The 21,373-nt window shown below is 40.7% G+C and overlaps 1 protein-coding gene and 1 long non-coding RNA gene across 20 annotated transcripts in view; one reads left to right on the top strand and one right to left on the bottom strand.

The window, feature by feature from the left end:
• Positions 1 to 21,373, bottom strand: part of LOC140728981 (microtubule-associated serine/threonine-protein kinase 4-like) — a 394,808-nt gene that overhangs the window by 81,042 nt on the left and 292,393 nt on the right. For 11 of the 19 annotated variants that reach the window (XM_073048171.1, XM_073048182.1, XM_073048173.1 and 8 more), the window contains 4 exons: positions 10,927 to 10,999; positions 9,105 to 9,125; positions 4,677 to 4,755; positions 3,250 to 3,407 (listed from right to left, as the gene is read on the bottom strand). In XM_073048171.1, the coding sequence (XP_072904272.1) occupies positions 3,250 to 3,407; positions 4,677 to 4,755; positions 9,105 to 9,125; positions 10,927 to 10,999 (331 nt within the window). The remainder of the gene's footprint in view (positions 1 to 3,249; positions 3,408 to 4,676; positions 4,756 to 9,104; positions 9,126 to 10,926; positions 11,000 to 21,373) is intronic. The other 8 variants (XM_073048172.1, XM_073048177.1, XM_073048189.1 and 5 more) reach the window with 3 other exon arrangements.
• On the top strand, positions 9,668 to 10,730 carry LOC140728982 (uncharacterized). The gene is made up of 2 exons (XR_012099228.1): positions 9,668 to 9,802; positions 10,517 to 10,730. It is a non-coding gene; the product is annotated as an uncharacterized lncRNA (long non-coding RNA).

Raw genomic sequence — 21,373 nt, 5'->3', positions numbered from 1 at the left:
AGTGAGGAAGCCGACGATCCAATTGCACAAGGAGGTATTGAGGGAAGGTCTTGATTAGTTTTGAGACGATGATAGTATTGAATGCCAGACAGTAGCTGATAAAAAGCATCCTGATGAATGCATTTTTGTCATCCAGATGTTCCAGGGTTCAGTGAAGCACCAAATGAGATGGCATCTGTGTGGACCTATTGTGACTGTAGGCAAATTGGAGCAGATCCAATTCGTTTCTCAGGCAGGAGTTAATATGTTTTCATCACCAATTAATGCACGTCTGATCTATTCAAAGTTAGCAAACAAGGCTATCTTTTTAATCTTTTTTTAAATAGGCTTCCAGCAGAAATTTTCATTGGGGTCCAAGAGGGAAAACTGCCACAAGAAGCTGTTCCAAGGAATTCCAGCTCCAATCTCAATGTCTAAATCCCATCCTGTAGCAGGGCTCTCTAGGATAAGGCTTAAGATCAGAGGATCAGAGGAGGAAGAATGGCGCTGGTGAACTTCAGCGACTTCTGGCTGGTGGCAAATGAAACAAGGAAAACAACTAATTACTTTATTAATCATACTTTTTCTGGTTAAATGATCATCGCAAGTAATAGTCTGTAACTTCCCTTTGGACTTGAAGGCAACTCTATGTGGTAGAACCTAGCTACGGAGAGGTGAGACAGCGGGCGTGAGGACGACCCAAGATTCGACCGATTTAAGCACCAGGCTGAAGGATGAATGAAGGTGGCGAGGTTTGGGCAGTAGAGTGTACTGACCCAGCTGAACTCGATGTTTGGACAGAGACTAGAGTGCGGTGCTGAATCAGAAAGGTCGGGTATAGGCCAAATCGAAGCGGCAGGGCCCAGGTACCAGGGCGTACTGATCTGACTGAATGCGATGTTTGTACGGACATTTAGGCACCCTAACGAATTGGAAAGGTCTATTACATGTCGAATCGAGGGACAGATCGCTGATCCACAAGGTTTCCTCGGCTCTGCGCTGAACAGGATTCTCTTGTGGACTTCAGTTCAGAACGCTATTTGTTTGTGGGTTCTTTCCTCTCTGCACAGTGGGTATTCTACAGACTTTTTAAAATATGGGTTCTTTTGTGTTTCTTTGTTTCCTGGCTTCTTGTTAGCAGATGAATTTCAAGGCTGTATAATGTATACATATTTCGATGACGATAATGTACTTTGAATCTTCGAATGGGTAGAGGATGGTATGAAGGTGGAAATGAATGGACTAAACAAGACCAGGTCATAAAAAAAAACTGCGACATCAAACTAAGTTTCAACCCTTGAATCACAGCTATCAAGAGAAACTTAGAGCAACACGTACAAAATGCTGACCTCCAAGAGGACTACAACCTTGTTGTTGGATTTAGAGGCTTGCGTGCCTCAATGACCTGGAGAGCCATGTTGGCTTTATGCTTTGGCGCTTGGTATGGTCACCCATGCCGAACAGGTCAAAGGGTGAAGGCCACAGTAAAAGTGGTCCACCGTTCTTCCAAGTTCTGGGGGGGGGGGGGGGGGCGGTGGGGTTAGCTCAGGAATAATAAGCTTGAATGGTCAAACAAAACTGTTACGGAAGCAGCAATGAAGAGTCCTTCTATATCTGAATGCAAAAAATACTCCAAGTGCCATGATTGGCAGCAGTGCTACTGGTGTGTATGAATACAATAGAACAGTACTGAAAGCACTGAGTATGGATATAAACACTGAAAAGGCCTTGAAAGGCTTATTCTTGTAAATATTGTTCTATTATGGATAAAGTTTAGTTCATTTAAATAAAAAAAATCAACATAAAGACTGCCAGAGCCGGAAACCTGATAAAGAAAACCACACACATCTGGAAATAATGGAAAGATTTAATAGGTCAGGCAGAATTTGTGGCAAATGCAACAGAATTATTGGCTTAAACTGATGACCTTTCATCACCCGTCTAAGTTATCTGTTCAGAGCTTAAAAGGTTTATGATTGCCAGAGAAGAATTTGAGGTTAATGAACAGAAATCTGTAATTTCAAAAGAAGCACATTTAAATTTATGAACCAAGCGCTTCCGAGGATGTCAGAATCTATATTTAATATTTAATGATGATTAAACTATTTCAACTGAAATAAGTGCACGTCTGTTCCTGATTATTGCAATTCAAGTCCAGGAAAGCTTGAATTTTTCTTATTCCCATGCTTCAGCCTCAGTATAGGTATACAATTCCCATTTTAAAGGTCCTTAAATTAGTGCATCATTAGAAAAACAAGGTGGAAATTTAGACTAAGCAATGCAATGTAAGACCTGTGCTATGCTTCCAGTAATGAAACACATAAAACTTGGGTCAGAATGGATTATGTGCTTGGTAAGAACATAGTCCGATTGCTTTTCCTTTCACAGAAGTGGCCCTTGCCGATTCCTCCTGGACTGGTTCAATTTTTGGGGTTCTTTTCTATTCAATGCTAAATGTTTGTCTCTGGACTCAGTTTGGTGACCGCTGTCCTAAGACAGTCATACAGCATCGAAACAAACCTTTTCAGCCCTCTGTATCTACGGCATCCATCAAATGCATATCTATACTAATATCATGATGCACGTGGTAGAATGTGTTCTATGTTTTGATAATTCAAGTACTCATCCTGTGTTTTTTTTTATTTTATGTGATTACTCGCCTCTAACTCAGTCTTAGTCAATATGACATTTATAATAATGCACCAACTCTCCCAATGATTCTACGCAATAATCAAATGAGTTGTAAGAATCAGAAAAACACCGGTCTGTGGGGATCGGCAAGAAGAGAATTACACCTTTGATGCTGTTAGGTACACAGGGGTTACCACTGATTGCTGGCCATGGCTGAACACTGAGCACTTCATTGAAATATTACGATGGTATCGGACATTCAAGTGATTACAGCTTGGAGAAGGGGGAGGGAAAGGAAAGAGCAATATTTCTTCAACATCATGCAGAAAAACACTCCAAGTATAAGCATACATGTTCTTAAAATTGAATTTACAAAGATTTGTGTTACTTTGCTATAACTTTCTTTTTAGGCCTCTACATGGAAAGGATCACAGATAATTTTTTTAATTGTTTTCAAATATAACTTTCATTCGTGAACTATTTATTCTATATCATACAAAGTGTGTATGAATTGGGATTATAGTCGATCCTAATCTCACAGCAAAGATCAAATCAGGAATAAAATGAACATTTATTTCTTCATTCTGGCTCCCATTACACTTTTATTGGTACTACCAGGGGAAGTTGAAGAGTACAAACCTCAGGCTCCTGGAACGTGGTCGCATTGAGACAGGCCTGCGCCTCTCCTCGTTCGAGATGGCATCTGTACTGCAGAAGTGCTTGGAAAGGAAGTGCAGCTCATCCGGAGTTGGCTGGTACGGCAACTGATGCAACTTTTCCTGAGATGAGCAGGATGACTAGAAAATCGAAAGGGAGAACACCACAGTTTAAATTGTTTAGATTAATCCTGGATTTGGTCAAAAAGATTCAGTGAAAAGAAAAGAAAACCAATTAGAAAATCATATCAATATGAGTTTTATGACCTAGTTGGCTCAATTTCTACAAATTAATCAAAAATTACAAATACTATTAGAGACTCCACTTTATCTCATGAAGGAGGATCAGATATTTAATTCCAAGGTCAAGTGCATTAATAAGGTAGAGAATATAGTATCCATTTTTTGAAATACTCCATTTAAAACTTAAAATTCTACACATTCTACAGCATTAACTACTTTGCCTTTCTATCCTCCTTGTGTGGATTACAAATCGTTGTCACAGATTAGATACACAGATATTCACAGCTTTGAAGTTTTTTTGAAACATATCCACAAGCTTTACTAATCTAACAAGATCTTCCTGGGATCTAATCATATCCTGGAGAACACCCACAAGTTGGTCATATTTCACATCTTCCAACTTCAAATCAATTTCAAAACGGATTCATAGAAGGTTTTGTTTGAACTTATTAAACAGCGATTCCAAAAATAAGAGCCCAGCAACCATCTCGAGTGACTTGCAGGATTGTCCAATTTCTACTCCATGGTTCAGTTAACTACTGAAGTACAGAATCATAGAACACTACAGCACAGAAAACAGGCCATTCGGCCCTTCTAGTCTGTGCTGAAACTTTATTCTGCTAGTCCCATTGACCTGCACCAGTCCATAACCCTCCAGACCTCTCCCATCTATCTATCCAATTTATTCTTAAAGTTTGAGTGAGTCCACATTTACCACGTTAGATGGCAGATCTTTCCACACTCCCACCACTCTCTGAGTGAAGTTCCCCTTTCCTCTTTCACCCAAAAGCCATGTCCTCTCGTATTTATCTCTCCTAATCTAAGTGGAGAGAGCCTACTCAGATTTACTCTGTCAATACCCCTAATAATTTTGTAAACCTCTATCAAATCACCCCTCATTCTTCTACGCTCCAAGGAATAAAGTCGTAACCTGTTCAATCTTTCCCTGTAACTCAACTCCTGAAGACCCGGCCTCATCCTAGTAAATCCTAGTTAAGTGACCAGAACTGTACACAATACTCCAAATTTGGCCTCACCAATGTCTTAAACAACCTCACCATAGTATCTGTAAGCTCATCAGTGCAAAGGACCCAAGAGGATGCTTTGCAGTTTATTGTTGCATCAGATGTAAGACAGTTCACTAGGTCAAGCTGAAAAACAACTTACTGACACAGTGGAGCTTGGAGTATTTGTCCCATAGCCAGATGATGGAAGGGAAGCCAAAGACCAACGACGCCCGTCACTCCTGAAATCATTTATTAAATTATGCTGCAAGGTTGGTACTACAATTATCTGAATGTGAACATTCATAAATTAATGTCAATGGTTTCAACCTGCCTTTTATTACATTTTCTTTTGCATGAAAAATTAATTGACTGACAACTATAGTGAAGATGGAAGCTGTTTGGTTCACATTCAAGATCCAGCATCTGGAGCTGCAAGGACAAGTTACTGAGACCACAAAGGAACATGATAAAGAAAATTCAGAATGAGGTATTTACTGAATTGAACTTTTCTGCAAAATTTAAGCAATAGGTTCTTTATTCTAAAGTGGATTATCCTGAAAAGTGGAATAGTTATTGTAAAATTGGACTCCAAATCCTTACTGAAAGACCAGAAATTCTGAAATTTTAAAGCTAGATCCTGGCCTAGACCTTGCTGAGAAATTAACTATGTCTGTCAAATTTAAAAGCACTGTAGATGCTGGAAATCCAGAATAAAAGTAGATGTTGGAAAAGCTCTGTTGAGCAGACAGCATCTGTTGGGCATCAAGTTAGCGCAGCAGTTTGCGTGAAGGCACCAGATGTTCTAAAGTTCAGATTTCAATTCCAGCCCCTTCTGCAAGGAGTCTGTATGTCTTCCCTGTGGAATTTGTGGATCTCTCCAGGTGCTCCAGTTTCCTCCCACAGGTTAACCGGCCATTGTAAATTGTCCCATGATTAGGTTGGGATGATCTGAGTTTCTCTGCCCTGTACTGCTAAATAAATAAATAAATTTGGGACGAGGACCCCTCACATGAACTGAGAAGGATAGGAAACAAGTTAGTATCAAATTGTGGGAAGAGGTGGACAGGACATGAAATATTCTTCAAAGTATTGTCACAAGCACACGTACACATATGTACAAGTGAAATAAAAAACTTCCTTGTAACAGCATCACATGCACAAGACATGATACTGAGACCTGGGTTATGGCGGGGAAAAAGATACCAAGGAGGTCAGAGTAACAATCTGCTGGAGGACCTCAACAGGCCAAGCAGTGTCAGTGGGAGGAATTGTCGACTTTTCAGGTTGAAACCCAGCAGACTGCTTGTTGCTCCAGATCCCAGCATCCGCGATCTCTTGTGAGTCCTCTGTCAGCCAATGAGGTGATCTGATTGATGAGTTAATGGGGACATTTAGGAGAGAACAACATTCTTTACTGATGAAAGCTCAGAAAGGAGGGCTGTTAGAGAGAAGGAACACAAAGATATGTGGGTGCTACACAAAGAGATAAAGATAAACCGGGTTGCTGAACATGCTGAGTGGCTCAGTCTGTGTTACTGGAGAGAAAATCCGAGCTGGCACCACGAGTGGACACACATGGTGTGTTCCCATGCAGTTACCTTACGTGAGAGAACTGAAGGTTGCAGTGTGCTTAGATAGGAGATGAGGAATAGTTCCTTTCATAACTCTGCTCTGCTCTCTCTTTGCCATGAACCACTCCACGTTATGTCACTTTCCCTTGCAACCATAGGAGACGCTGCAGCTGTTCTTTCCTCATTTCCCATCCCACCATTCAGAGACCAAAACAGTCCCTCCACTGGAGTTGGTAGCTCACTGACATTTCTTCCAGTCTGGCAAACTACACTCAGCGTGAACAACGCAGTTGCCTTCATACTGCACACACACACACAGCTTTTTGGGGCAGCTGTGCTCAGTCCACAGAGAAGCTCCTACTCCCACTCATGGCTGTAACAGCATAGACCCAGGCCCTTCAGCCCATTGCATCCATGCTGACCATCATACTGGTCTATAGTAATCCCCGTTGTGTCATACCTTTCTCACCAAATGTTTCTGAATGTTGGTCCTATTTCTGCCTCCACAATATGTTTTAGTAGCACATTCCAGATGGCAACTATTCTGTGTGTGAAATGTTTACTTCTCAGATCCCCTTCACCCCTCCATGCTCTCACTTTAAACCTAGTTTAGACACTGCTATAAAGTATAGATAGAACATATATCTGTCTATCTATCCAATCTACACTTTTCATAACCATAGTATACTCTGGCTATCTATCCTATCTATGCCTTGCTAACTTAATCACACATAGGGAGGTGACAGAACGACACCCAGTATTCCAAGTGCAGCCTAATGAAAATGTAACATGACGTCCCAAACTCTCGTACTCAATGTCTCAGAATGCAGGTGTGCTATGTACCTTCCTGTGCTGTCACTTACAGGGCAACGATGTACTTGTACCCGGAGGCCCTGCCATTCACTCTGCCTACCCAGGCTCATCTTCCCAAAAATGCATCACTCTGCACTCGAAGAAGCTCAAGTCCATCTGCCATTCCCTTGTCCAGTAATATCCTGCTGTAACCTTGGATATTACCTCCACTGCCCGACACATCATCAACTTCGGTATCACCCGCAAACTCACTAACCATTCTAACCCACCTGTCTATGACCTCCTGCACTCTTGCAATGAATGTGAAATTGAGGAAGAGCACCTCTCATCTTCTATTTGGGCATATATGCAGCCTTCTGGACTCAATATGGAATTCTACTCCTTTAGGTAACCTGTTTCCCTCTCCCTCTCTCTCTGTATCAGAATAGGTCAGGTTATCAGTCTGTGACGACAGCTCAGATTTTCTCTATTTGCACAGCCTGACCTGCCATGTCGTGCAGCTCCGCATGTTGCAACTCTTTATCTGTATTCTCTCTCTAATCATCCTCATTTCATAGCTGTTATGATAAAAAGGATGAAGTTCTCCCAACTGTCCCCATTCATCCCATCCCATCAACCAGATGACCTTGCTTACAGCTTATCCTCAGGGCATATCTGATCTTGCTCTGGTAGAAACAGTCCAATCCCTAGCTTGATAATAACTTGTCTTCTCTCCTTCCCAGCTTTGAACTTAAACATTAATTGCTTCTCTTTCCACAGATGTTGCCTGATTTGCTGAGTGCTCCCAGAATTTAACTTTTGCAACTAAATTTGTCATTAGTCAAACACTCCTTTGCATAACTTGATTCTTGGAACCATGAGAATTAAGTGAGAGTTGAAACTCTTCTTCCAAATGAGTTAGGCTGATTCAATGGGGAATCAACAAGGGTATCCTCTTTACCAATCGGACTGAAGGAATGTGCACTGAATGGATTAAGAAGGCTCTGCTCCATGCTGAATTGTGTACAGTGAGGGAAAGAAGATTGAGTTAAGCAAGAACAATTTAAAATCAAAAATTTTCAGTAACTTTAAAAACAATTGAAAGTTGAAGGAATGAACTTCATGCTTGTAATAATTAATTTCCAATGCCAAAGAGGCACACTGCAGCAATTAACATTCATCATGTTAGTAACCTGCTATAACTATGGCTTTCTTGTTACCATGCAAATAAAGCAACACCATGTCATTAGTGCACCTGAACAGACAAGCTAAGCAGTGAATAGCTCTTGCTGCAAAGGTAAAGTCAAAATGGCACAACTTGTTTTTAACATAATCGCTCCAAACCACTCAGCTACCTCATGCCCGAGGCTGCTGTGTTTTGCACTAAAGATGAGTACCATTATTCCAGTTGTTATTCTAAGAACAAAATCTGGCTCTCGGCTTTTACACTGCATGGGCAATTAGTGGAAAGAAATTCTATACTGGGTGATCTGAGAGCAAACGCAGAGCACCACCTGGCTCCCAAGCAGATGGTGGAAGGGTTCAAATCTCAGAGCTAACTCATCACTCCACACCAGCAGCTGCAGGCTGGGTTAGAGACTGTATGAGAAACTGAAACTTTGGGTAAAAACATGACTGGTGTGTGGAATAGCAAGAAGAAAAAAATGGGAAAATGGACAAGAATAAGTCTGCTAGCAAAAAGACTGATAGAATTTTATATTTGGAAAGCTGGCCAAGAAAACTATCCAAAGAACTAGCTTTTCTCTATTTACACTGAAGTAATTTATTCTCAAATTTTATTTCATGTCTCCGTCTTCACCTAATCCCAGCAGGGGTTTAAACTGCTCCCCTACCTACAATGACTGAACTCTGCTTCATACACACACATTTCCAGAAGGAGAAAATGACAAATCATCAACAGAAGCACAGCATCGCTCCACTAATGATAAACCTTCTCTTGACACTGGTGGTTAGATCTCAAGTTCACCAAGTGCAACTTAAATTCTGGAATGATAACTACCTATTTTGTATAGTTTGGTATTAAAAAATAAGCTTCCCCTCCCAAAATCTACTCAGTCCAAAATGAAAGATACGGGTGTTAAGATTCACAGCCAAGGTAAAACATACAAAAGACGAAAGTTATGACAAAGCAGACGTAAATTGCTTTGGTAAGTAAGTGATACAAACATTTTCAGAGAAATAAAATCACCCCCATGCCAGATTACCTGTCCGTTCTGTGGCCATGACTGATGGATATCATCGGGCAGTTTAGAGGCAGAAAAAAAACAAAGGCAAAATGCATATTTTTAAGACATTTGAATTTATTCTGGCAGGACGAGTGACAAAGGCAGAATAACTTCTAAGCTAAAAACTATTTTCAGGTTACCAGACCCAACTTGAAAACTACTTTCTGGTTACCAAAACCCTTCACCAATAGGATACAACTTGAGTTCATCTCTTATAAATTGGTAGCTGCAGTGGTGAGTCAGTCACGTACTGCTTTCTTAACCAAAAATATTCCGCACTGCTTTCTGGTATCTGGTCAAATTATGTACATCTTTCCTGGGAAAGCTAACGTGAATAACCCAATAAAACATTCAAAAAGTTTGCATCTAATACTCTTCTTTCAAATACTGAGGTAAGTGATGTACGGTGTTGTTATGGACGGAACTATCCGACCAAGCAGGAACGTGGTATCAGAGAAAAATGTATCCGCAACAAGAATGAGACTGTACCCCGGATCACAGTATTACACTTGTTTATTGGTAAGGTAAAATATTAGCATAAATGACACTTCATTGCGGAAAGCGGCTTAGCTTAACTACCCACGGCTGTGCAACTGCCCTTTTCCCGATACAAGCAATACTTATCAACGTGTGGTTAATCCCACTCCCACACAACTCATACGGGGCCAGGAACAGGTGTGATGAAGCACCCACGCCAGCGAACGCGGTCTTCACCTGGGATGTTTCGTCCCCACCTGGGGTTCCTTCTGGTCTTGCTAGTTGTTGTCTTTCTCCATGGACTGCATATCGTCCTCTCCCTGTCTTCTGCTCCGCACAGCCCCTGGCCCCTTATATATATCCTCTTAGAACAATGAGAACAATATATATCTTCTTAGAACAATGACATCCTGTACAATGCCTCTACATGCCTAAATGGTACAGTTACCACAGGACAATATAGGACGCGTTGCGGTTGACGAGCTGGGACCGATTGCATTGTTACATTTCCTGGCCCGACGCCATCCGTTCTGCTACATTAACAACCCACTACCTCACCAAATACCACACGCTCAGTGGATACTTATAGCAACCCATTAACCTCTCAAGTCCCACATTCTTTTCCTACAATACACTCCACCCCTCGGTACCAACTCGTCAACGGCGGCGAGGGGTTACACAACGCGTCCTATATTGTCCTGTGGTAACTGTACCATTTAGGCATGTAGAGGCATTGTACAGGATGTCATTGTTCTAAGAAGATATATATTGTTCTCATTGTTCTAAGAGGATATATATAAGGGGCCAGGGGCTGTGCGGAGCAGAAGACAGGGAGAGGACGATATGCAGTCCATGGAGAAAGACAACAACTAGCAAGACCAGAAGGAACCCCAGGTGGGGACGAAACATCCCAGGTGAAGACCGCGTTCGCTGGCGTGGGTGCTTCATCACACCTGTTCCTGGCCCCGTATGAGTTGTGTGGGAGTGGGATTAACCACACATTGATAAGTATTGCTTGTATCGGGAAAAGGGCAGTTGCACAGCCGTGGGTAGTTAAGCTAAGCCGCTTTCCGCAATGAAGTGTCATTTATGCTAATATTTTACCTTACCAATAAACAAGTGTAATACTGTGATCCGGGGTACAGTCTCATTCTTGTCGCGGATACATTTTTCTCTGATACCACGTTCCTGCTTGGTCGGATAGTTCCGTCCATAACAATTGGCGCTGCGAGCAGGGTTCGAATACTGAGGTAAGTGATGTACGGTGTGTACTGCACTAATTTCTCAAATACAACTTTCAAGCTAAGATTAGGCAGTTACTCACCTTCGAGTGAACGAAAAATGAGCAGAGGCACTGGGAGAGAAATTTCTTGGGCTGTCTTGAGGGCTGTTTCCTGCTAAAGAGATGAACGTCTTTTCACCAATGTTTATAACAACAAAAATCAATTAAAACACGGACTTGATTCAGAGACACTTGCTTTTAATTTGCATTTTAAAAGGATTTTACAAGTAACATTATATAGGTTATCCTTGGGTTAAGTACACCTGACTTATGGACTCTTCAACATAGAAGCGAGCTCCAAAGATATTAATCAATTCAAAATTCCAATATACTGCTTACATTTATTTAAATGCATGACAGAACTAGCTTTCCCTCTCTCATTTCTACTTAGTTATGTATTGAGATACAGCGCAGAATAGGCCCTTCAAGTCACAGCCCCAATAACCCCTGAATTAACCCTAGTCTAATTACAGGACAATTTACAATGACCAATTAACCTAACAGCCGGTATGCCTTTGTACTGTGGGAGGAAACCTGAGCACCCAGAGGAAGTCCACATGCTCACGGGGAGAACATACAAACTCCTCACAGAAAACGGCAGGAGTTCAGCTGGGTTACTGGTACTATAAAGCACTGTGCTAGCCACTACACTACCATGCCGTCTAGTAATTGGTGTTTTTCTCCCCCCCCCACCCCGCCCCAACCCACATCAGTCTTGCTTATTTTTGATGCCACTCATTAAAATACTGTGGTGGTATAGTTACATATCCAGTAATATTTACGTATCTTCTGACCTTCAGACAGAATAAACTTACTTAGACGATTAGGAACAGAACCTGTTGGTCACCTCTGGGTGACATGAAACAGTAATTACCATAACATGTTAGGAAAAAGTCAACTCTAGCTCATTTAGTGGCAGTCGCTCTAGAGAGGTAGACAATTCATGCCTCAGTCCTGAAACTCGAGCACAACATGCCCCACCACAGAGAGTGTTCCACTATTGGAAGTAGATGTAACATCATCCAAGGCCTGACAGGCTCTTTCAGAAAAACGCAGAAGATAAATAGCATAATTTCTAATAAGAATGGAGAGTTGTCTCTAATAAGATGACCCATTGGAGAGGCCAGTGTTTTTTTTCCATATTCAAGGATCTGGGCATCCCTGGCAAGATTAACATTTACTTCCCATCCCTATTAACCTTTGAGAAGGTAATGGCAAGTGGCCATTTCCAGCTGCTGCAGTCCTTCTGGTGACTGTACTCCCAGTGTTATTGAGTAGGGAGCTCCGGGATTTAGACCATGCTATAGGATTCCTTGTCAAGATGGTGTGCAACTTATTGGGGAACTTGGAAGTGCTGGAGTTTCCATGTTCCTGCTGCACTGGAAGCAATGGTCGGTGTCAGGAGGAGTTGCCACGCCATTGTTTCTTCAGGAAAACAGTGACTACATTTCAAATGTACTTCAGTGGCTCCTTTTAGGTAAGGATGTGAAAGACACTAAAAAAAAATGTAAATCTTACTTTTAATACCTGAAATATTTTGCCACACAATTTTATTACAATGCACCTAAGAGAATCTAAAACTGATTGAAACATTACTTATTAAGAGAGATACTTAAAGAAACTCTGTCAATAGAGTTCAGTTGGGGCAGCCAATAAAAGTGTACATTTCTTTATCACTTCCCTTTATTTTTTCCCTCTCTCCTGAAAGCTTGTGGATGTTTTCCGTATTCGATGCATGTACGCTGCTGGCCAACTTCCAAGCCTTTCCATTGTGTCGAAAGTCATACTTGTGCCAACCTTGTGATGTGGAAACTTTGAGGCTCGGGAATACAGCTGGTGGAAAGCATTACCCAAGGACTGGGTACATGAAAACACTCATTTATCCAGTAAACGCTGCCAACCTAGATTAGCTTACCAGTTGGAGACACGAAGTTTCAGCAACAACTTCTCACCCCTCTTTTGAACTGCAGTCTGATGGGCAATTTTACAAACCCATACAGCAAGGTAATTTTAATGCACCTTATGGCAATTTGCTTATTTCATTATCCTCAGATAACTTGACGTCCATATGTTATGAGACCAACTTGCCTTGAAAATGAAAACGAAGAAAATTTCAGCTGCTGGAATTTTGAAATAAAAGTAGAAAATTCTAGAGACCCTCAGCAGGCTAGATCAGTATTTATTGAGAGAGAAACAGTTAAAATTTCAGATTCAAAATCCTTCCTTTGACAACTGGTCATGGACCTGAAACATTAACTAGGTTTCTCTTTCCCTGGATGTTACATGACTGTCGAATATTTCTAGCATTTTTTGTTTTAATTTCTGCCTTCTCAGTTGCCAATTCTAATAGCATTACAATGGGAGGAGGTTGGGTTGAGTGAGGTTTGCATTGTTTCATTCTGCTCAATTTGTCTTCAAGAGGTATCAGTGCAATTGAGGAGATCCTGTTCAACAGTGTTACTAATCTTGTATCTTTTCAAGTAGGGATGCAGTAAAGTTATGCTCGAGGCTGAGACTCAATCTGGTTCAAAGAGAGGTGCACCAGTAAATATTTTCCATTGAAGCTAATAAAAGGGGGCTGGAAGATGGTATAGTGGTGAGGTCAGAGGTTACTTTATTCTTGTACAGAATCCATAGAACATTCTGCCAAAGGTGGTGGTGAAGGCAGATACATTGAGGACGTTTTATAAAATCTCATATAGGTATATGGATGATAGAAAACTGGAGGGCAATTTAGGAGGCAAGGATTAATTTGATCTTGAGTAGGTTATAAGATCTGCACAACCTTGTGGGTTGAAGAGCTTGCACTGCGTCGTAATATTATCTGTTCCATGCAAGTCTTTCAGATAATGTCTTATCAGAGAAACAGTACTGTCCTGGCAAACTGCTTGCCTTTGGCAGGTTATAGCTCCATATACATAGCTTTGGTTCTTACCACATGTGGTTATGTAAGTGTGTAGGTAGGAGACTTTGCACTAAATCAGCTAAGCACAATGTACTTATCTGGATGTCTTAGTAATTCAGACTCTTAAATTTGATGGTGGGTTGCCAAGAACAATGTAATTTAAATAAAAAACTAAACACAGCTCACTATTGCTGCCAAAACAGTCAATTTTCCTGCAACTTTTCCATCTGAAGGTATTTTATATCTCTTTCACTCTTATGTAATTGTAGATTACAATAACATCGGTTTGATAAAAATATAAAATATTGCTGGGTGATTCACAGAAGTCAGACAAAACTGACAAAAAATTGAAAGAAAATGGATATTAGGAAGAGTGACTCAAGAGCTTAGCTTGACTTGGCTTTAAGGCAGGATTTAAAGGCATGAAAGAAAGGTAGAGGGTCAAAGGTGTTGCAGCATTCTGTTGAAGGTATTGGTATGGATTAAGTGACAGGGAGGCAGAGAGTACCAGATCTGATGGAATGAAGAGTCCTCTAACTGTATTGGGCTGAAGATGACCAGACACAGGAAGAGAAAGCCCATAAAGGGATCTGGAGACGAGAATGAAAATGTCAGATTGGGAAGTAGCAACCCTCTATATGCTGGATAAGTGAGCATGAGATAGAGATGGCAGAACTTTGGATAGTCTCAAAGATAAAGAACTAGTGGAAGATAAGAGGCGAGCCTCAGAGTTTTAGAAGGAATGAGTTAAAACAGGAACAAGGAAAGGTTGAGAGGAGATCTGATGGAGGTGGGCAATATAGTGAATACTTTAAGTTAAAAGGAATTATTTCCATTAAGATTCAACGTTGTTTAATGCCATTTCCAGTACACAATTATAAAGGAGAATTAAATAATCGTTACTCTGAATCTGATGCAGCACAAAAGATAAACACAATAATAAAAAGACAAAAAGCACAATACATACACGAGAGCTTATAAACATAGATTGCACATAAAGTGACACTAGATACAGGTGTGTTACTGGATCATTCAAGAACCCGGAGAGAATACAAGGGAAGCGGTACGGAAAATAGAACGTGGTTGGGATCTGCAAGGGTAATGGATGCAGAATGAATCAAAGTCTTCAAAAAGGAATTAGATAGGCACTTGAGAGAGGATAATTTGCTGTAATGAAATTGCTAGGATAGCTTGACTCACAGCTGGCACAGTCTTGAAGGGCCTAATGGCCTCCTTCTGCATGGTTTCAATTCCCTGACTCTGAAGAGCATGGAATGATAATATTACATGCAGGTAGTCTTTGTGATGGGTTTGGAAGATCAAACAGATTCTGTGTTGCATGTGAACAAGAAGAGGACATTTTAAACATTTCAATCAGAACATTCAGATTTCTTTACTGAAAGAAAAACAGGCCAAATATCTGCAGCCACTACCTAAAATTTACTCCTTTAGACTTCGCTCGCAACCTGCACCCACTCTGAGACAATATATCTTTCTTGACATACTGACTGGGGCGCAGGACAAAATTGGTGCAACTGAACAGAGTGATAATAATAATTATCGTGAAGCGAAATTGCTGGTTTGGTGTGCATCTTCAATTGTTAAGTATTTGAGGGCCAATTTAACCACTATAATAAGCCAAGATGAAAGCAACAATTACTTCATAGATCAATAAACACACAGCCACTGCTGTTTTGGTTGGCAGGAGTAATCCAATTAAACCAGCTTCTACAACAACTTCAAGCCCAACAAAAGAAACGAATCCTTGCTGGCAAAGAAAATATTTTTACTTTGATGATTTGTCTTCCCCATCCTTTGTAGCTGAAAGCAAGTCAGTCCATGTAGAAATCAACTAGGCTTATTATTTTCAAATAATATAAACTGATTCTGATTAAATCAGCTCATTCCACATGCTTTGTTTCACTTATAACTTTATTTATTTAGACATACCGGCCCAACAAGCAACGCCACCCAGCAACCCACCTAGTTAACACTAGCTTAATCAAAGGGGAACTTACAATGACCAATTAACCTACTAACCAGTATGTCTTCGGACTAAGAGGAGACTGCATCGCTGGGAGGAAACCCACGCGGTCAGGGGGAGAAGGTACAAACTCCTTTCAGCTGGTAAAATCCGAACTCTGATATACTAAACTGTAATAACACCGTGCTAATCACTATACTACCGTGGGGCCCTTCTCAGAATTTTTAAAAGGCATCTGTGTGAAATCTTTCAACTTTGACTGTGCTGCTATAGCAATTTTGCCAACCAGACATCATATTCCCTTAAAATCCCAGGATACGCCATTGATGGTGATTGGTGAGAAAGAAGCTGGTCTGGCCAGATTGTGTAGCTTACTTAAAGGTTAATTGCTTCACTTGTCACAACAAGGCTCTCTTCAGTGAAAGGGTCCTGACAATGCAATGAGTTCACACTAGTGAAGTGGGGCAGAACAAGCTCACCTTTATGCAATGGAGGATACTTCAGTAAATATACTTAAGACAAGGTTCGATAGATTTCTGCACAGTAGGGGAATTAAGGGTTATGGGGAAAAGGCACGCAGGTGGAGATGAGCTCGTGGCCAGATCAGCCACGATCTGTGTGCAGCAGTCTTGACAGGCTAGATGGCCTACTCCTGCTCCTATTTCTTATGTTCTTACATTTTTTAAATAGCTAAATAGGACTCCAATAACCAGTTACGTCTTGCCTCCTCGGTTAATGATGGAAAGCATTGAATGCCCCTGTCATAAACCTCCAAAAGGCATAATTTTTATTAAATTAAAAAGCTCTTAGAAATACATATGAACTTCAATACACCAATAATTTTTTAATTTTAAAAAATTTCTGCTTTGCAGCCATTCAACTCTGCTGAAAACAATGGAGAGGCAATCCACTGCACTGTCTAACCTGGAACCAAGTCACTCGAGAATTGCTCACTACAACTGGCGGATGACCTGTGCAAGCTTGGGCTCCCTGTGTCCAGTGCCAGAGCAGTCAGTAAAGCTATCAGAAATAGCTCCTCATAAGCATGTTTCTCCATGGTTGCTGATTGTACTGAGGGAAAATATTGGCAGGCTACAGCCAGTCTTTCCCCACACAATCTGGGCCAGTTAACATCGTTCCTCATCGTAATCAGCTTCTTCTCACAATCTGCAAATATCTATAACCTAACTTTTCAAAGATAAAAGTAATCCTGCAGGGATAACTTAGGATATATAAAATTACAGCAGCTGTTACGAGCAAATATCAGAAGTGTAAGGAATGTAGAGCATGCTAAATGACAAAAATAACCATCTAAAATGGGTCTGGTTTGAAGAAGACAAGCTATTTCTCAAATTTATTCTTGGAATTCATATGTACAGTGGCATGCAAAAGTTTGGGCACCCCGGTCAAAATTTCTGTTGCTGTGAATAGCTAAGTGAGTAAAAGATGACCTGATTTCCAAAAGGCATAAAGTTAAAGTTGACACATTTCTTTAATATTTTAAGCAAGATTACTGTTTTATTTCCATCTTTTACAGTTTCAAAATAACAAAAAAGGAAAAGGGCCTGAAGCAAAAGTTTGGGCACCCTGCCTGGTCAGTACTTAGTAACACCCCATTTGGCAAGTATCACAGCTTGTAAACACTTTCTGTAACCAGCTAATAGTCTTTCAATTCTTGTTTGGGGGATTTTCGCCCATTCTTCCTTGCAAAAGGCTTCTAGTTCTGTGAGATTCTCAGGCTGTCTTGCATGCACTGCTCTTTTGAGGTCTATCCACAGATTATTGATGACGTTTAGGTCAGAGGACTGTGAGGGCCATGGCAAAACCTTCAGCTTGCGCCTCTTGAGGTAGTCCATTGTGGATTTTGAGGTGTGTTTAGGATCATTATCCTGTTGTAGAAGCCACCCTCTTTTCAGCTTCAGCTCTTTTACAGACAGTGTGATGTTTGCTTCCAGAATTTGTTGGTATTTAATTGAATTCATTCTTCCCCCTACCAGCAAAATGTTTCCCGTGCCACTGGCTGCAACACAAGCCCAAAGCATGATCGATTCTCCCTCGTGTTTAACAGTTCGGGAGGTGTTCTTTTCATGAAATTCTGCACCCTTTTTTCTCCAAACAAACCTTTGCTCACTGCAGCCAAAACATTTTATTTTAACTTTATTAGTACACATAACTTGTTTCCAAAATGCATCAGGCTTGTTTAGATGTTCCTTCGCAAACTTCTGACGCTGAATTTTGTGGTGAGGATGCAGGAAAGGTTTACTTCTGATGACTCATCCATGAAGGTCATATTTGTGCAGGTGTCGCTGCACAGTAGAACAGTGCACCACCACTCCAGAGTCTGCTAAATCTTCCTGAAGGTCTTTTGCAGTCATACAGGGGTTTTGGTCTGCCTTTCTAGCAATCCTACAAGCAGTTCTCTCTTCCAGACCTCAACTTGACTTCCACCATTCCTGTTAACTGCCATTTCTTAGTTACATTACGAACTGAGGAAACGGCTACCTGAAAAGGCTTTGCTATCTTCTTATAGCCTTCTCCTGCTTTGTGGGCATCATTTATTTTAATGTTCAGAGTGCTAGGCAGCTGCTTGGAGGAGCCCATGGCTGCTGATTGTTGGGACAAGGTTTGAGGAGTCAGGGTATTTATAAAGCTTTGCAATTTGCATCACCTGGCCTTTCCTAACGATGACTGTGAACAAGCCATAGCTCTAACAAGCTAATTAAGCTCTGAGACCTTGGTAAAAGTTATCTGAGAGCTCAAATCTCTTGGGGTGCCCGAATTTTGCATGGTGCTCCTTTCCTTTCTTTCACTCTAAAATTGTACAAAACAAAAATAGTACACTAATCTTGCTTAAAATGTTGAAAAGAATATTTTATCTTTAACATCGTGACTTTTGAAGATCAGTTCATCTTCTACTCACACAGTAACAGAAATTTTGACCAGGGGTGCCCAGACTTTTGCATGCCATTGTATGCCAATGGCAATCTTAGAAATGTCTTTCACTGGGCATACTTCACATTCAGCCAAACCAAGGAAGGATTGTCTAATGTATGCAACAGTGACTAAAACAACATTATGGATATAATTTGGCATATTTTGACATTAACTGCATCTTCTATTATCATTACGAAGCACCTTAACTGGCAGTGGTTCAAATAATGACTCAAGAGATGCATTGTGTTCTACTCATAGACAAAGAAAACTGCTCAGTGCCATTCTTTTTAGCTTACAAATATCAGAAAGAGCAAATTTGGGGAAACTTTCCATGACCTTTGTCAGCTGAACAGAACTGAGCAGATATTCCTGCCACTAAACATAAAATTCATCAGTAAATACATCCAAAGGAATTTACTCTTAAGAAATGTAGATCGACTAGAAGATTGTTAAAGATGAGCCAGAAAAATTGAAGGAACTTTTATTTATAAATATTTAATTTACTGACGACATTTAAATGACTAGTTAATTCATTAGTGTTTGTTCATGCTGAAAATTAAGGAAAAAAATCTAAATCTTGAAGTTAACTATCTCTCAGACAAAATAAATTTCTTACCACATTATTTGTATGGATATTTTTCAATATTTTCCCAAAAGCACAAGAACATCCCACTGAAAAATATTTTTAAAATACCACAATTTTCTCCATGCCAATAAGCACCAGAGAAAATTTGCCTTGAAAAAGCAAATGAAGTAAAAGGCGCAATTTGTCTTGAATGTTATCACTTAATGTAGTGGGCAATACCAGTGATGACTGTATGAAGTAAAGGAGGGAACTTGGTTAAAATGCCTTGCAAAATGAACGGCAAATCAAAAGAATTACGTAACCCAATACCTTAAGTATCGAATCACCACTAACTTTGCCACACTCCAAGCTATTACCATGCCTGTTGAACTAAATATTGATGAGGCCTGGTGTGTCCACTGGCCAAAAGAAAGAGACAAAGTTATGAGAAAATGATGTCTCTGACTCTATAGTCAAGGCCATGCAAAAGCAGTGAGCATGTGCGGACAGATAAACCTTGTAGAGGGTGAACACAGGCAGCAATGACTAAAAACAACGGCCATGTTACTGCCCACTTGCACTGCACTCTTTCATTCTACATTCTGTTACTGATTTGACTTGACTAGGCTCAAGGCACTGTTCTAATGAAATAATCTGTATGGATGGTGTGCAATACTAGTTTATCCACAGTACCTTGGGATACAGTCAGTGGCCACTTTATTAGGTACACCTTCACACCTGCTCATCAATGCAAATATCTAATCAGGTAGCAGCGACTCGGTGCATGCAGACATGATCAAGAGGTTCAGTTGTTGTTCAGACCAAACCAAAATGGGGAAGAACTGTAACTTAAGTGACTGGCCATGGAATAGTCATTGGTGCCAGACAGGGTGGTTTGAGTATCTCAGAAACAGCTGATCTCCTGTGACTTTCATGCACAATAGATTTTATAGAGAATGGTGTGAAAAGCAAAAAGCACCCAGTAAGAGGCAGTTCTGTGTGCATAAATGCCTTGTTAAAGAGAGTGGTCAGAGAAGAATAGCCAGACTGGTTCAAGCTGACAGGAAGGCCACAGTGACTCAAATAACCATGGTGTGCAGAAAAGCATCTCTGAACACACAACACATCGAACCTTGAAGTGGATGGGCTACAGCAGCAGAAGACCAAGAACATGCACTCAGTGGCCACTTTATTATATACAGGAGGTACCTAAAAGGAAAGCAGCTGTTACAAGCAACTATCAAAAGAACAGGGAATGTAAAGTAGGTTTATGATACACTCGGTACAGTGGGTACCTAATAAAGTGGCCAGTGAGCACATATGACAATAATAAACCAATTTACCAATGTTCTTTGCTGTCAAGCAGATAGTAGGAAAACAAAACTCTATCATCTGGTCTTATCCTGGCTTGAGCTGGAGACTTCTTTTCAAACTGTCCTGGAGAAGAACAAAATGGTGGGAGCAGACACTGGGCTTACTTTGTTTCCATCACGTGGATGATAAAGACTTGGAAATTCCAGGGAATGTGCTTAGGGTAGCAACATCAAACTGAACAGACAACTAAAGGGAGCTGGTTTAAACGTCACGATGGATCGTGGAAGTTGCATTAGTGGAAATGGCAGATTCAAACTAATATAGCATTGAGGTAATTAATACATCTGAAGAAAACCAAAAGATGGGATTATATGCTTAGTGAGAAGCTTGCAAATTGCATGGCTGAATGCAAGAACCTTGTAAATATAAGTTCTAGTTAATAAAATAGCCAACAGCAATGCTAAATAGGAGCAAATTATTAGAGAGAGAGAGAGAGAGAGAGTGTGTGAGTGTGAGTGTGAGTGTGAGTGTGAGTGTGAGTGTGTGTGTGTGTGTGTGTGTGTGTGTGTGTGTGTGTGTGTGTGTGTGTGTGTGTGTGTGTGTGTGTGTGTGTGTGTGTGTGTGTGTGTGTGTGTGTGTACACACACAAGAAAATTAGGGCACTTAACAGTAATGTAGTACCTTGTCAGGAGATTTCGTGCTTTTGAATGAGGTGGTGGAAATAATGTGCTGTACAAGTTTTCATCATTGTCTAAAATATGGTTGGACAATATGGCCATTGACCAAT

This window comes from Hemitrygon akajei, chromosome 6 (genome assembly GCF_048418815.1).
Source record: "Hemitrygon akajei chromosome 6, sHemAka1.3, whole genome shotgun sequence".
Classification (NCBI taxonomy): domain Eukaryota; kingdom Metazoa; phylum Chordata; class Chondrichthyes; order Myliobatiformes; family Dasyatidae; genus Hemitrygon; species Hemitrygon akajei.
The sequence above is the reverse complement of the archived record's forward strand: the minus strand, read 5'-3'. Positions and strand labels throughout refer to the sequence as shown.